The sequence below is a fragment of the Sinohyriopsis cumingii genome, chromosome 6, assembly GCF_028554795.1.
Source record: "Sinohyriopsis cumingii isolate HCF-2022 chromosome 6, ASM2855479v2, whole genome shotgun sequence".
In the NCBI taxonomy this organism is placed as follows: Eukaryota; Metazoa; Mollusca; class Bivalvia; order Unionida; family Unionidae; genus Sinohyriopsis; species Sinohyriopsis cumingii.
The window spans coordinates 32,436,314-32,449,151 of record NC_142966.1 but is presented as its reverse complement, the minus strand read 5'-3'; the positions used below and the strand labels follow the sequence as shown (position 1 = coordinate 32,449,151).

Sequence of the window (12,838 nt, the reverse complement as noted above, 5' to 3'; positions counted from 1 at the left end):
CAGAAACAAGCCATAATCTGAATTGAAGATTAATTGGAAAAGAGATCTACCGGTATATTTCCGAGTCACAGTCTAAAATTAATTAAAACAAATATAACTTATTGCTACAAATAGCACACTGTCTGGAAAATAATAACGAAAATGTAAAAAATACAAATACCAGTCAGATCATTAATAATATCAAGGGTCAATAAAATTTAAAGTGAAATTTACAATTTGGAAATGTATATTCGCAAGGCCGGCACGTACCAACTTTTTTGAACGACAGACACGAGATGACTGGTCATTGTGCATTAGGATAAGTAAAAAATGTTGCCAAGTATGTAAACAAAGCTTAAAACATAACACATACCTTTCAATATCCTTACAAGTTTGACGTTTAATTTATCAGTCTTCAAACAGCATGAAAAAAAGAAATTGTTCCATAGGATATATTTCGTAATAGCTTTCCGTAAATTTACGTCACGCGAAGTCTTTCGCGGCTAAGGTACTTAGCGGCCGTGCAAATAATTTTGCTACAATTGGACTGAGTAATGACTTACCTGCTATTTTCGCAATAATACACTCATGGTATCCCTTGAATCCACGACAAACCGCCATCACTTTCTCTCCCGTGCGATATTCCTTCATTTCTTTTCGTGGCGAGCGTACATCAGCCATACAGATTATGCCTCCCTGAATGGGACGATCATTCACCCATATAACCAGTGATATTTCTGGTTCAGTGGTCATCTTAAAATCCTGGGATATTTTATATTATACAATTTCAATGACACTCCAATCGAAAATTGCGCCCAAATTCTAGACTGGTTATCCAAAGCGTATTTCGGTGCCAAATTTGGAACCAAAATTTACAGAAACGGTTTTTTTTTTTTGTTTTTTTCTTTTTACAGAAAATTTGGTTCTAACGCATGAAATCGAAATATGCCGGCTTTTTCAATGTAGTAATTGGTTAGAAAAAAATAAGTTCTTAATTTTATATCCCATCATAGTCAGCTTCATCAGCCATCATCATACGGGACAACCTCGGCTATTTCTGCGTGACAAAAACGTGACTCCGATACGTGAAGGCGAATACTTGACAGAAAAATCAGACATTTTGTTCTCTTTTGATTTATGATTTATCTAAAGAGTTAATATCTATACATCGGATACCAACGCCGTGATTTGGATATGTTGGGGAATGATTGGTTTACAGTAAAGTGGTTTTAGAAGACAAAGTTTACGACCAAGAGGCAATATCGTGTCGAGGTGTGGAACACAAATGGAAAGACAGCACAAATTGGACACCCAAATATTATAGGTGAGTATGAGATAAACGGAGTCTCGACTTTATCTCGTTTGCCCAAGTATAAACTGACTATATGATTAACCGCCCAACACTATATATGTATGACTGGTAATTAAATTGTAAGCAAGTATTTCAATAAATGTGAAAAGATATACAAGGTCAAAAACAAGTTTCCTTTTGCACCAGTTGTAAAATTAGAGTAGGTATTTTTGTTTTTCAGTATATATGTATATATAACTTTCAAAGCAACCTAATTTGTGGAATTTTATTTTAACAGCCATAACCTTTTAATTGTCAGTCTTGGAAATGTTAACTCCAGTGATACATGTAAGCCCAAACAGGGACTGCTCTGGTATTATGATAAAGTTGTGAATTTCTTGAGTATTTGTAGATCTAGTCCAAAAAGGTCTTTAGGTTACTGCTAAATTTTCAGACTGCTACATATATAAGTAAAATCATAACTTAAGTAACTTAAGTCCTGGAAAAAGAAATTTTGAAAAATTTCACATTAATCTTAGCAAGATTAAAATGTACACAAGTTTTACCATGAAGATGATTTTTGAACGATATGTTAATGTTTTAATCAGTCTGACTGTACAGTCTGTAAACGTTTTAATGCTGTTTGTGTATTACAGGTACTGGTGTTCAGGACAAAATATATAAGCAGTTTGAAGTTAATTCCACAAAGTCCATTCCTAAAAGCACTATGTACTGGAGGAAGAGAAAACAATGGTAATTCCAGGAGTAATAGAGAGTTTTTTTACATTTTAAATAATGTCTGCAGCTGTCTCCCACAACAATGTTTATTTGTGTGAAGATAAGCATTATTCTTTATACATTTGTTCTTACCTAGTACATTCACAGCTTAACATGGCTCATATCTTAAACACAGTTTCATTATCATATCAATAATTTAAGGAATAAACAAATTTCACTATACAACACTAAGTGGAATTTTCAGAGTTCAACAAATTCTGAGTATATGGTGAAATCATTCAGTATTTACAGACAGAATATTCAGTGTACGTGTTTGAACAGAACATTCACTCTGTATGGGTTATCCAACACACCATACACAATATATGCACAATGTACACCATATTTAACCAAATCAGCCAATTACAGAAATTCCAGGAAATATCTGATCAGTATTGATTCTTGCAGAACAAGATATAATAATTTATTGTTATGCATTGTCATACTTAAGTTTTTAATTATTTAAAATGTTAAATATAATTTTTACTTTCATTTTTCTTATAATGCCCTAAAATGTTATGAAACTTGAGTTGTTTTTCTGAAAACATCACATACATTTATGAAGTGTATGTTGTATCACATGTACTTTGTATGATTGAGTATATTATTGTGTATCAATTACTTGTCATTTACATGCATTCTTTGTGTATCATGTTTGCATTACCCATGTTTAAATGATGCATGCATTAACATTGGATTTGTCAAACTAAACTACTGTAACAATGTAATATTAACTGTACATATTCAGTTCCCACAACAAAACAATAATGTTTGAATGTTAAGATTTTAATATGAATTATACATGTTCACTAAAATTTGTATTTCTCATTACAGTGTTGTTGATCTAGGTGAATCCAGTTCTGTTGGTCTTGGATATTATGAAATTGGTGACTGTACGTAATACTAATCTTCAAATATAATGAGAATATCAACAGATGAACCAACTAGATATGGTGACAGTGACATGAGTTTTTCATCTGACTCAGAAGAAAGTATAGAGTTTTAATCAAGTTCAGACAATGAACAGTATCATCAGGTGAATGAAGCAACTCAGTCTTACCCATCTCATGTCACAGATCCCCCACTTTATGTCATAGCCCCATAACAAGATATATATTGTAGTGAAATCACAAAGTCTGAACATGTTATTGTCCTTGGGGCTTTGCCAACAAGACATAATTTGTCAGATGCTAAATATGTGACTTTTTGGACTTAATTCAGTTGCATCTTCCTTCAGCAAACACAGGATTGACAATTGTCAAAGATTTGAAGGAAAAATGTGAATTCAGTAAGGAGTATCTCAAATACAATTTTTATGGTGGGATCTGCAAAATATTGTGCTCTGATAAAGAAGAAATGTGTGAAACTGGGGGCTGTACAGGTGTACATAACTAATAATTATGAGCAAACATCTCTTTGGAATGAAGTTGGCTCTGACAAGAAAGAAGACTTCCTTTCATCATCAAAAATAGGATCAAGTGTCTTCGAGAACCTATTATTGTTGTTGAAATTGGAAATGCCATTTATGGTACTGTTCTCCCCAATCATCATGAAAAGGACTAAATGGCTCTCACCATTGCACAGCAGAATTTCATACTTATACACTGTAGTGTCAAGCTCGAGTGGTGAACAGATTTGGACATATTTATGATTTTATATGCACCAGATATTTTCTGGTCAGGATTTAACTAATTTTTCAGGATATCTTTTCATACATGTATAGTTTGTGTTACACCAACATTTTTGTATAGTGATGTTCTTTTGATAATGAACATTTAATTACATATGTGGTACATACAATAAATGATGTACTACTTCAACACTTGTAGTTTGTTTTTTTAAAGCAGGGGTCAAATGTGTGTGTGTGTATGGTTTAGTTTGTTTATTTGACTTGTGTCCTCTATTTCTCAGTATATATTTATCATAGGTTTGAAATAATAGTTTAGTTTCAAGTTCAAAAATCTGTGTTACAGCGCAGTTTAGTCATGATTGCTCTTTCTTTAGGTAATTCAAAATAATTCTTTGTACCAATCTTGAAAATTGACTAAGTTCTTTTCCAGGGTTTTCCATGCTGAAATTTATCCCAAAAATTCTAAGTCCAAACTGTCCATCCTTTTCCAGGGTTTTCCATGCTGAAATTTATCCAAAAAATTCTAAGTCTAAACTGTCCATGCTTTTCCAGGGTTTTCCATGCTGAAAAAAATTCAGAGTCCAAAATGTCCATCATTTTCCAGAGTTTTCCATGCTGAAAAAAATCAAAGTCCAAAATGTCCATCGTTTTCCAGGGTTTTCCATGCTGAAAAATTTCAAAGTCCAAAATGTCCAGCATTTTCCAGGCATGTCCAGCATTTTCCATGCACAATGTCCAGGGTTTCCATGCTAAATTCTGGAGAATATTTCATTTTTCCATCATTTTCCAGGGTTTTCCATGTTTTTCCATCGTATTCCATCCTTTTCCAGAGTATACGATGGAAAAAGTACAGCCGGGAAGAATGCAAGTCATGTGAAGTAAAATTTTTAAACAGAACTCCTATTTTCTTTGATTGTTTATTCAGCTGTATGAGAAAGAGTAAATATAAATGCATGGATTTCTTCCTTTCCAGATTCTGGACCAGCTGCTGCAAGTGGCACATCAATCAAATTCAATCCACCCAATGGACAAGACACAATTGTCATGAATGGAGTTACCACCAATATTAACACCAAACACCAGTGTATCACGGCTATGAAAGAATATGAGGAGAAAAGTATAGAAGTAAGTACAGACTGTCAGTTTAGTGGTCCCCCTCAATTTTGTGGATTAACACAAACACACAGAAACAATCAACTTTGAACAAAACAAGGTACTAGAGAAAGACTGAAAAATCATGTGACAGTACATGCATCTCTTCCTTCATAATAAGGTTTTTCGTTTACAAAAGCTTTGTCTGCAAAATTAAATTGTAGTACTGTACAGTTAATAACATAGGAATAAATCATTACAAAACTTTAACACCATCATGCAAATGAAGAAATAATACTTTAGAAGAAAAAGTAAGTTATTCGACTTGACGACAATGAGGAGAGTTCACTGCCGAAAGATTTTATGTTGGGAAGATTCAAATAAGAAAGATTGTAAAAAATAAGGAGAATATTCTGTAGCAGTGAGAAAATAGAGTAAATGGAAAGAGAAATATTATAAATATGAAAGAACATAACATACCAAGATTTAAATAACATTTTTGAATGGTTTTGTAATGAGCATGCCAACAATATCCCACTCAAATTTCATGCCTATGAATAAGAACTATTAATTTATGTTACCTTGAAATAACTCTGTTTTTAAGACAAGAAGAACATTTCAATAATTAATACCCTTTTAAAAGAAGAAATTAACTGCTTTAAGTTATATGTGGCTTTCGTGCTATATACACATTAAAATCTCACAAACCTAGTCCCCCCCTTGAAAGGCCACCTGTCTTATAAGGCCACTTTCTTGCTATGATAACTGTTTTACCAGTAGTAGTAATCATTCTTATGTTTGCAATAAAAATTGGATTTGACCTCCATGCTGTTCAGTGGTTTATCAAATAGAGAATCTTATCCAAGTTTTTATTTGAGATGAAACTTAAACACCAGCTGAACAATACATGATATGAGTAGCTTGCAACAAGTGTTACATTGCATCATTCAACAAGTTTTGTCTATATCATGTCAAAAGAACACAAGTTTAAGATTGTCTTTTAACATGCAGTTCCTGAAGTACACAGGCTATCATTGTTTCTTTTAGTAGATATAAGGAAATATTTCATCAGTGAGGTGACAATACAGAATGTTTCCATTTCACAAATGAAATATTTCATTATATCTACTCAAAACATGTTGATATTCTTTTTATCATACAGTTTTAAAAACAAAAACATTTGATTTGTATGGGTTTATTTCACCATTCTGTGTCAGCATGATTAACAACTGCATTGTAACATCGATAAAAATTTGCAAGTTTATATTGTACATGTATTTATAATGCTTCCAATTGGTAAAATGTTTGTTAACACATCTCTTGCGTGGATTGATTCAGTCAGCATTGCTGGGAGGGGAACTATAGCAAGGTGACAGAACACTTCAACAGGCTTCAGAGTGTAACATCACTAGACAACAGATTTTATGATTGTGATTCAACTTGTATTAGGATTTTAGCTTTGAAGTCTATATGTTGACTGGCTTGCAGATTATTTTGGTAAGAGATGCTAAGCCCTAATTTCAGTTTGGTTTGCAAAAAACACTAATAAATATTTGATTTCTCCATCATTTTCAGATTATGATTGTGATGACAGTTAAAATTGCTGCTTAAAGAATTTTATTACTGTATATAATTAAGAGTTTTTGCAAAATTGTGTACCATTTGTCTTTAAGTCTAACACAGTGCATGGGTGACACAGAATATTGAATACTGACAGGTCAAGTCACTGACATTCTTATGGAAATTAACATCAGAAAGGTAATAAATACTTGAAGCATGGTTTGTTTTTTGGGGTTCATTTTTTTATGCACTCTTGATGGTGCCTTTTCGTTGATATATAAATGTATACCAGAGGGTCAACACCCTTGACACAGTTAAGATCTATTTATTCTGATGGGGTTGGGTGGGGAGATAGGGAAGGAAAAGAAGAAGCAATGAAATAGGCTTAAGTGTGGAAATACAGGTCTGAATAACATATAAAGTGCAGATATACTTTAAACGGATAAAGAATATAGTCCCAAAAGTGATACTGCCACTGCGGAGATAAAAGTGGCATTTTCTTTTCTCCCACTTGTATATTACTTTTATAATTCAGTACCTCACTATGAAATATATAATAACATGTAATATGACCTCACCAAGTGATACTTTCTAATGTGTTGAACCATTTTTATTTCATGTCAAGGTGCTAATAAAAGTGAGTGTATAAAGATATTCTGATGTTGACACTTTTTTACTAGGAGAGTTTATTCTTCAATATACACTAAGTTATAAAGAATAGTAACAATAATGTATTTTTCTGTACTTAGCTCTTTTGGCATTTTCTTTTTGAGTCTAGATGTGTAAAGGGAGAGAACTCACATTTTAATGATAAGAGGAAATGATTATACTCTGTGCAGTTACCTCTTTTTTATTTATTGACAGCTTGTGTGTGGAATTATTTAAGTACAAAATACCGGTGAATGGAATAGCTTAAGTATTTTCTACTATTAATTTTTTGTAATCAGTTATACGTAAAGCAATAAAAGGAAGATTATGCTTAAATAAATCAAGTACAGATTACACATTTTTGGAGCAACACTGGTATTTATTTATGATGGTAAAAAAAGACGGTTATTAGTATTTCACAATATTTATGTTGATCACATTCATCATGTTTAATCTACCATACCTTCTAACCCATAATTATTCTCATTACTTTGATCTTTAATTAGTATATGTTCAGTTTACCAGAAAAAGCTAATGCCAGCAATATAGTCAGACTCTTTATCCATATATACTTTGAATAGTCTATTTAAATGTTTTCTTGGAGCTTCTTGTATCCCAGTTTTGAACAGCTGGTTTTCACAAATTATAACAGACAATGTTTGATATTGTAATAGTTTTCAAGTGCAGGAATATCATTATTTCAATATGAATACTTAAGTATGCTCCAACACAATACTGTATCTAATCAACAAGTGTGATATTTCTGTTTGAATAATGCAGTGGTGGGGCTGCATTTCTTTGTAGACTATGAACAAATCAAATTACAACTTATATGTTGCCAAGCAAAGACCTTCACCAGGTACATGCCATGATAAGGCTAAATTATTAGCAAAAAAAATTTGACATTTCCATGTTTTCAATTCATTAAGAAGTTACATATCTCAAAACAAACTACATAATCAAAATAACAGATACCAATCTTGTCAGCAGATGAACATTAAATATAATGGCACGAATTACAAGCCTAATTATAGTAATAGTAAAGCTTTGCAATTTGTTCAGTTGTTTGGTTTCATTAGGTTATCAAAAATGTTATGCAAAGGTTTATAGCCAAAATAGATACATGATAAATCAGTGACTATTGGATGGAGGCATATGATGGTGATATTATGAATATACTAATTAGGTCATTGCAAAATTTAAAGGAGAAAATTGTTTTTCTCTAGGAATTGAGACTGGAAGACTATGCAGCAAATAGAAAGGGCAAGCAACAGCAGGCAGGTAGTTCTCTGTTTGGAACTACCCCTATCGCACAGACAACAGAATTCAACTTTGATGGTGCTTTTAGTGGCACTGGCTTTGGAAAGCCAGGTATTTTACATCTGTGAATTCACAGTTGTTGAGTGACAGATTTTTTAAAATGGGAAATGGATGCCCTTAAAATGCAGTGATTTAGATGATCTAGCATTTTCAATTAAATACTTTACCTTTGTCTAATATTGCTCATCCCATTCAAGTCTCCTTTGATTTTATCAATCAAAAGTATGACATATAGAAGTCTGAAATGCCATGCTATATAATCATGAACTAGTTGAGGGGGAAGATAATAATAAAAAATATGATATAAAATGTTAAATAGATTGTTAATTACATGATGTTATTTCTTTCCTGTTTTCAGTATTTTCAACATATATATCAAATATTTTGTTTTCATTCTTGATTTAATGTTCGTTCAATATATGTGCAATAAAAGTTTCAAAAGTGTAATTACTGGTTAATAATAATGATGATAATAGTAATAATCATCATCATTAAAGACAAAGAAATGACAATAATAATAATAATATTAATAATAATAATAATAATAATAATAATATTTATTCTTGCAATAATGGCCACTGGCCAGAATTAAATTAATATGTTGCTTCATTTAAATTTGGTCCATACACATAATAATAATAATAATAATAATAATAAATAATAATAATAATAATAATAATAAAAATGACTTTATTTAAAGCAGAAGCTCATTTGATCAACTGACCAATCCTCCCTGAGGCTTTCTACAATGACATTTGCATATATATATGCAAATGTCATTGTAGAAAGATGAGGTGTCCTTAGATAACAAATGCTGTTAAAACTAGATAGTTGATCTACTGCTACAATAAAATACGTACAAGGCTTCATCTGACTTTATAAGTTTCTTATCCGAAAGTTTATTTAAAAAAGAAACTTGTTGTTGGCTGCCTTCAAGTTAGGATCGAAACTTAAGTTAAGCTTTCATGGTTAACTTGATATATGCTGAGCTTTTTAGCAGGATTTTGTGAATTTACAAGGTCAAAATCCTTTGTAAGGTCAAGAACCACTGTGCCTACAAGGTTGTCTTGATCTGTTGCTGTTAACCAATCATCTGCCGTTCTTGTTAAGGGGCCCCGAGTGGCCGAGTGGTCTAAAGCGCTCACCGTTATGGATCACTGCCATCTCACCTCTGTCTGCGTTGATTCGTGGTTAGGATTCGGCCAATGTGGGTACGTGAGAAAGATTGCCAGTAGCTTCTCTTGGGTCGGTGGCTTTTTCTGGGGTTTTCACGGGTTCTTCCTCCACCATTTATACTGGCTGCCATGTATAGCCTATCTTGTGCTGAAAAATGGCATTAAACCCTACAGCAACAAGAACCATTCTTGTTAGTGTAGTCTGGCATGAATGTCATTCACAGAAGCCTGATTGTCATGAATGCAGCAAATTAAACTATTCCATGTAGTTTCTACATTTGTTGCAAATCATTGAGTGCATTTGCAATTTCAAGAGGTTCTTGCTTAATATCACCATTTGCATTACTAATACATGTCAGTGATGGGCTATTGACAGATTTGAATCTCAGTTTTCTGGGATTCCTTTTTGTAATACTATTTGATATTTCAGTGGAATAATAAGTTTTCTTTGCCTTTTGAATTATGGACTTAACACTGTTTCTTCATAATCTGTAATTGTCAGTATCTTTTAATTTATGAAATCTATCCCTTGTCTTAATAGCATTCAGTATATCACCTGTAATCCAGTTTGGTTGAGTTTGTTGCTTGACTCTCTTGAAATTAAAAGGAGCATGATTGCTCAGGGTGTCAGTAAACATATCTATCCATATGTCAATAGCATATGATGGGTCATCAAAACATTCAATTACTGACCATCGAATATCTTTCAGTTCTTTAAGGAATATTTGTCAATTGAATCTTTTCATTATTCGATGCTTGATATATTTGTGATAATAAGTTTTACTTTTTGACTTAATTTTTGTGTACAACATATAGGATAATGATCATTTATGGCATGTTGGGGAACTGCAACTTCTATAATATTGTTATCATTGTTAGTATAAACGTGATCAATTAGTGTTTCAGATACCTCTGTTATCCTAGTAGGTACATGAACTAGCTGTTGATAATTCAGGGAATTCATGGTTTTAATTTAGCTTTGATTGGTATCATAAAGCAAATTGTAATTGAAGGTACCTACTGAACAATCTTCTTTGTTTTCTATATATAGAATTCAAGTTTGAATTCAGAGTTTCAAGCTTGTTTTGAAATGTATTATACCAAGCATTGTCAGTGTTCAGTGGTCTATATAAACAGCCCATTACAAATAGCTTCTGGACATTATGTCCCATTTCTAGCCATATTATTTCCACACCAGTTTCCTCAAGATAATATTGACGTTTGAAAGAAATGCCATCCTTAAGGTAAACAAGAAGTCCACCCCCCTTTTGGACAAGTTGGTCTTTCCTTTGAAAACTGTAATTAGGAATTTTAAGTTCATCATCATGAAAAAGTTCATGTAAGAAGGTTTCACTGAAAGCAAAAATATCAATTACTGAATTATTTTCTGAAAGAAATAATTTGATTTCATCTTGTTTTAGAAAAAGAAAACTAATGTTCAGACGGCAAAGTTTGAGATCTTTTGCTATAAAAGCCACTGATTTTGAAAGAAGTCTAAGTTTTTATGGTTTTGAGATGAATGATATGGAATATTTTAGTTAATATTTTCACTATCAATATATGAACCTTGATACTCCTCTAAATTTTCTCTTAGCACATTCAACAGTTATGTCAATAGCAGTTACAATAGTATTGCCACTTTCATTGATAGAGGCAATTTAATGGGATTGCACCAGAGGTAATTCCATGGATATCATCACTCACTGGGTACCTGCAGTTTGTTGTCGATCATATTAAGGGGAATTACACATAGCAAATGTTATAGGATGTTTTGAATTTTCTGGAGTATTACGTTTGCTTGTTAAACTTTTGTCTCGTTCTTAATTGCCATTTTCCTAGTAATGCATATTTAAGTGGAACGTTTGGCAGTGCTTTGCCGTATGCCCATATTATAGACAGTTGTGACACTGTATTTTGCTTGTATGTCTGTATGTTTGCACATTATGCCCTTGCTCAAAACAACAGAAACATCTCCTCAATTTCTGATGATGGTTAGAACAGTTTGCATTGTCCCAATTATGTTTGTGATCTATGTTTCTGTGCCTTTTAGAGGTATCATGTATTTGTGGATTTTGGATAGTTTTGATAATGGGTGAGAGCCATGCATATTAATGAGGTAATCTTGCATATTAATGAGGTAATATTGCATATTAATGAGGTAATCTTGCATTTAATATTAGGTGACCTTTTGTTACATTGAGACCAAAGTGTTGTATCTAATTTTGATCAGATTTTGAATGTATGCATTTATAATCAAGATTGTGTACACATTAGATAATTTTATACTCATTCCATGCATACTAATACAGTGATCTTGTTTCTGATTGACTGACCTTGTTAACACTCTGGAATTTCTGACCAGGGCTTGATGGGCTTATGTCATCAAGATCTTTTGTGGGTTGATAATGTGTGAGATCCGTGCATATTAAATAAACTTTAAATCTTGTATGTGATTGGCTCAGCTTGAAGATCCAGTTTTGATCAAACTTGGAATATGGGTATTGATCTTCAGGATCTTGAATTAGTTCGTTAATAAACAAGATACACATGTATTAATGATGAAACATCAGATGAAATTATCAGTAGTTTGCTAGCCCAAGGCTTGACCATTTCACAGCTTTTATAAGTAGTCTGATACCTGATACACTCTCTGACTAAAAGAAATTTATTTTCAATTCTTATACCTGTTGGATCTGATTGATTGAGTTTTTTTTATAACTTTGTAAATCAGACTTTTGATTGATTTTGGCCATAAGTCGACTATATGATTATATTATCAAGATTGTGCACGAGTTCAATAAGATATGAGATATTGTTGAAGTGATTTTGCATGTGATCAACTGCTTAATATCACTCATGGGGACATCATTTCATATCCAGTTTTGATCAACGTTGGTATTAATGAGTACTCTTAAATCTCCAAGATCTTTGATGAATGTGTAGGAAAGATCCATGCATATTAATGAGGTGATCTTGCATCTGAATGATGGAACTTGTGAACACTTTAATGACAATTTCTGATATTATATGGATTTATATCACGATGGTGGACACATTCAATTGTTTGTGGGAAATTATTCAAATCAATCATGTCTTTATCATTAGAGAGGATTTTTTTCATTGGGATATAGTAAACGAGGTAAAATCAACATTATGTAAAGTTTTTGAGATAGTTTACAGTGGTTTTGTTATTACAGTACATTCAGTGTACAGGACATGTGTAAGATTGGTAACTTAATGCAATAAATTGGGAATGTCAACTTGAATTGCCATCTCAGAATTCTGACTGTCATTGGTAGTTTTGTAAATAGCTTACACTAAAATGGATTAACTATTTTCTGCCATTTTAATTTATCAAAAATATCT

The 12,838-nt window shown here is 32.3% G+C and overlaps 1 protein-coding gene and 1 long non-coding RNA gene across 11 annotated transcripts in view; both read left to right on the top strand.

Moving 5' to 3' along the window:
* The window catches only part of LOC149796585 (uncharacterized), a 130,612-nt gene that overhangs the window by 63,099 nt on the left and 54,675 nt on the right, over positions 1-12,838 (top strand). For all 10 annotated transcript variants that reach the window (XR_016421723.1, XM_089961309.1, XM_089961310.1 and 7 more), the window contains 2 exons: positions 4,651-4,802; positions 8,204-8,348. Coding sequence is in view for 9 of the 10 variants with exons in the window: in XM_089961309.1 (XP_089817435.1) it covers positions 4,651-4,802; positions 8,204-8,348 (297 nt within the window). In the remaining variant the exon portion in view is untranslated. The remainder of the gene's footprint in view (positions 1-4,650; positions 4,803-8,203; positions 8,349-12,838) is intronic.
* On the top strand, positions 1,031-3,867 carry LOC149796586 (uncharacterized). Its single transcript, XR_016421720.1, has 3 exons — positions 1,031-1,303; positions 1,927-2,023; positions 2,882-3,867. It is a non-coding gene; the product is annotated as an uncharacterized LOC149796586 (long non-coding RNA).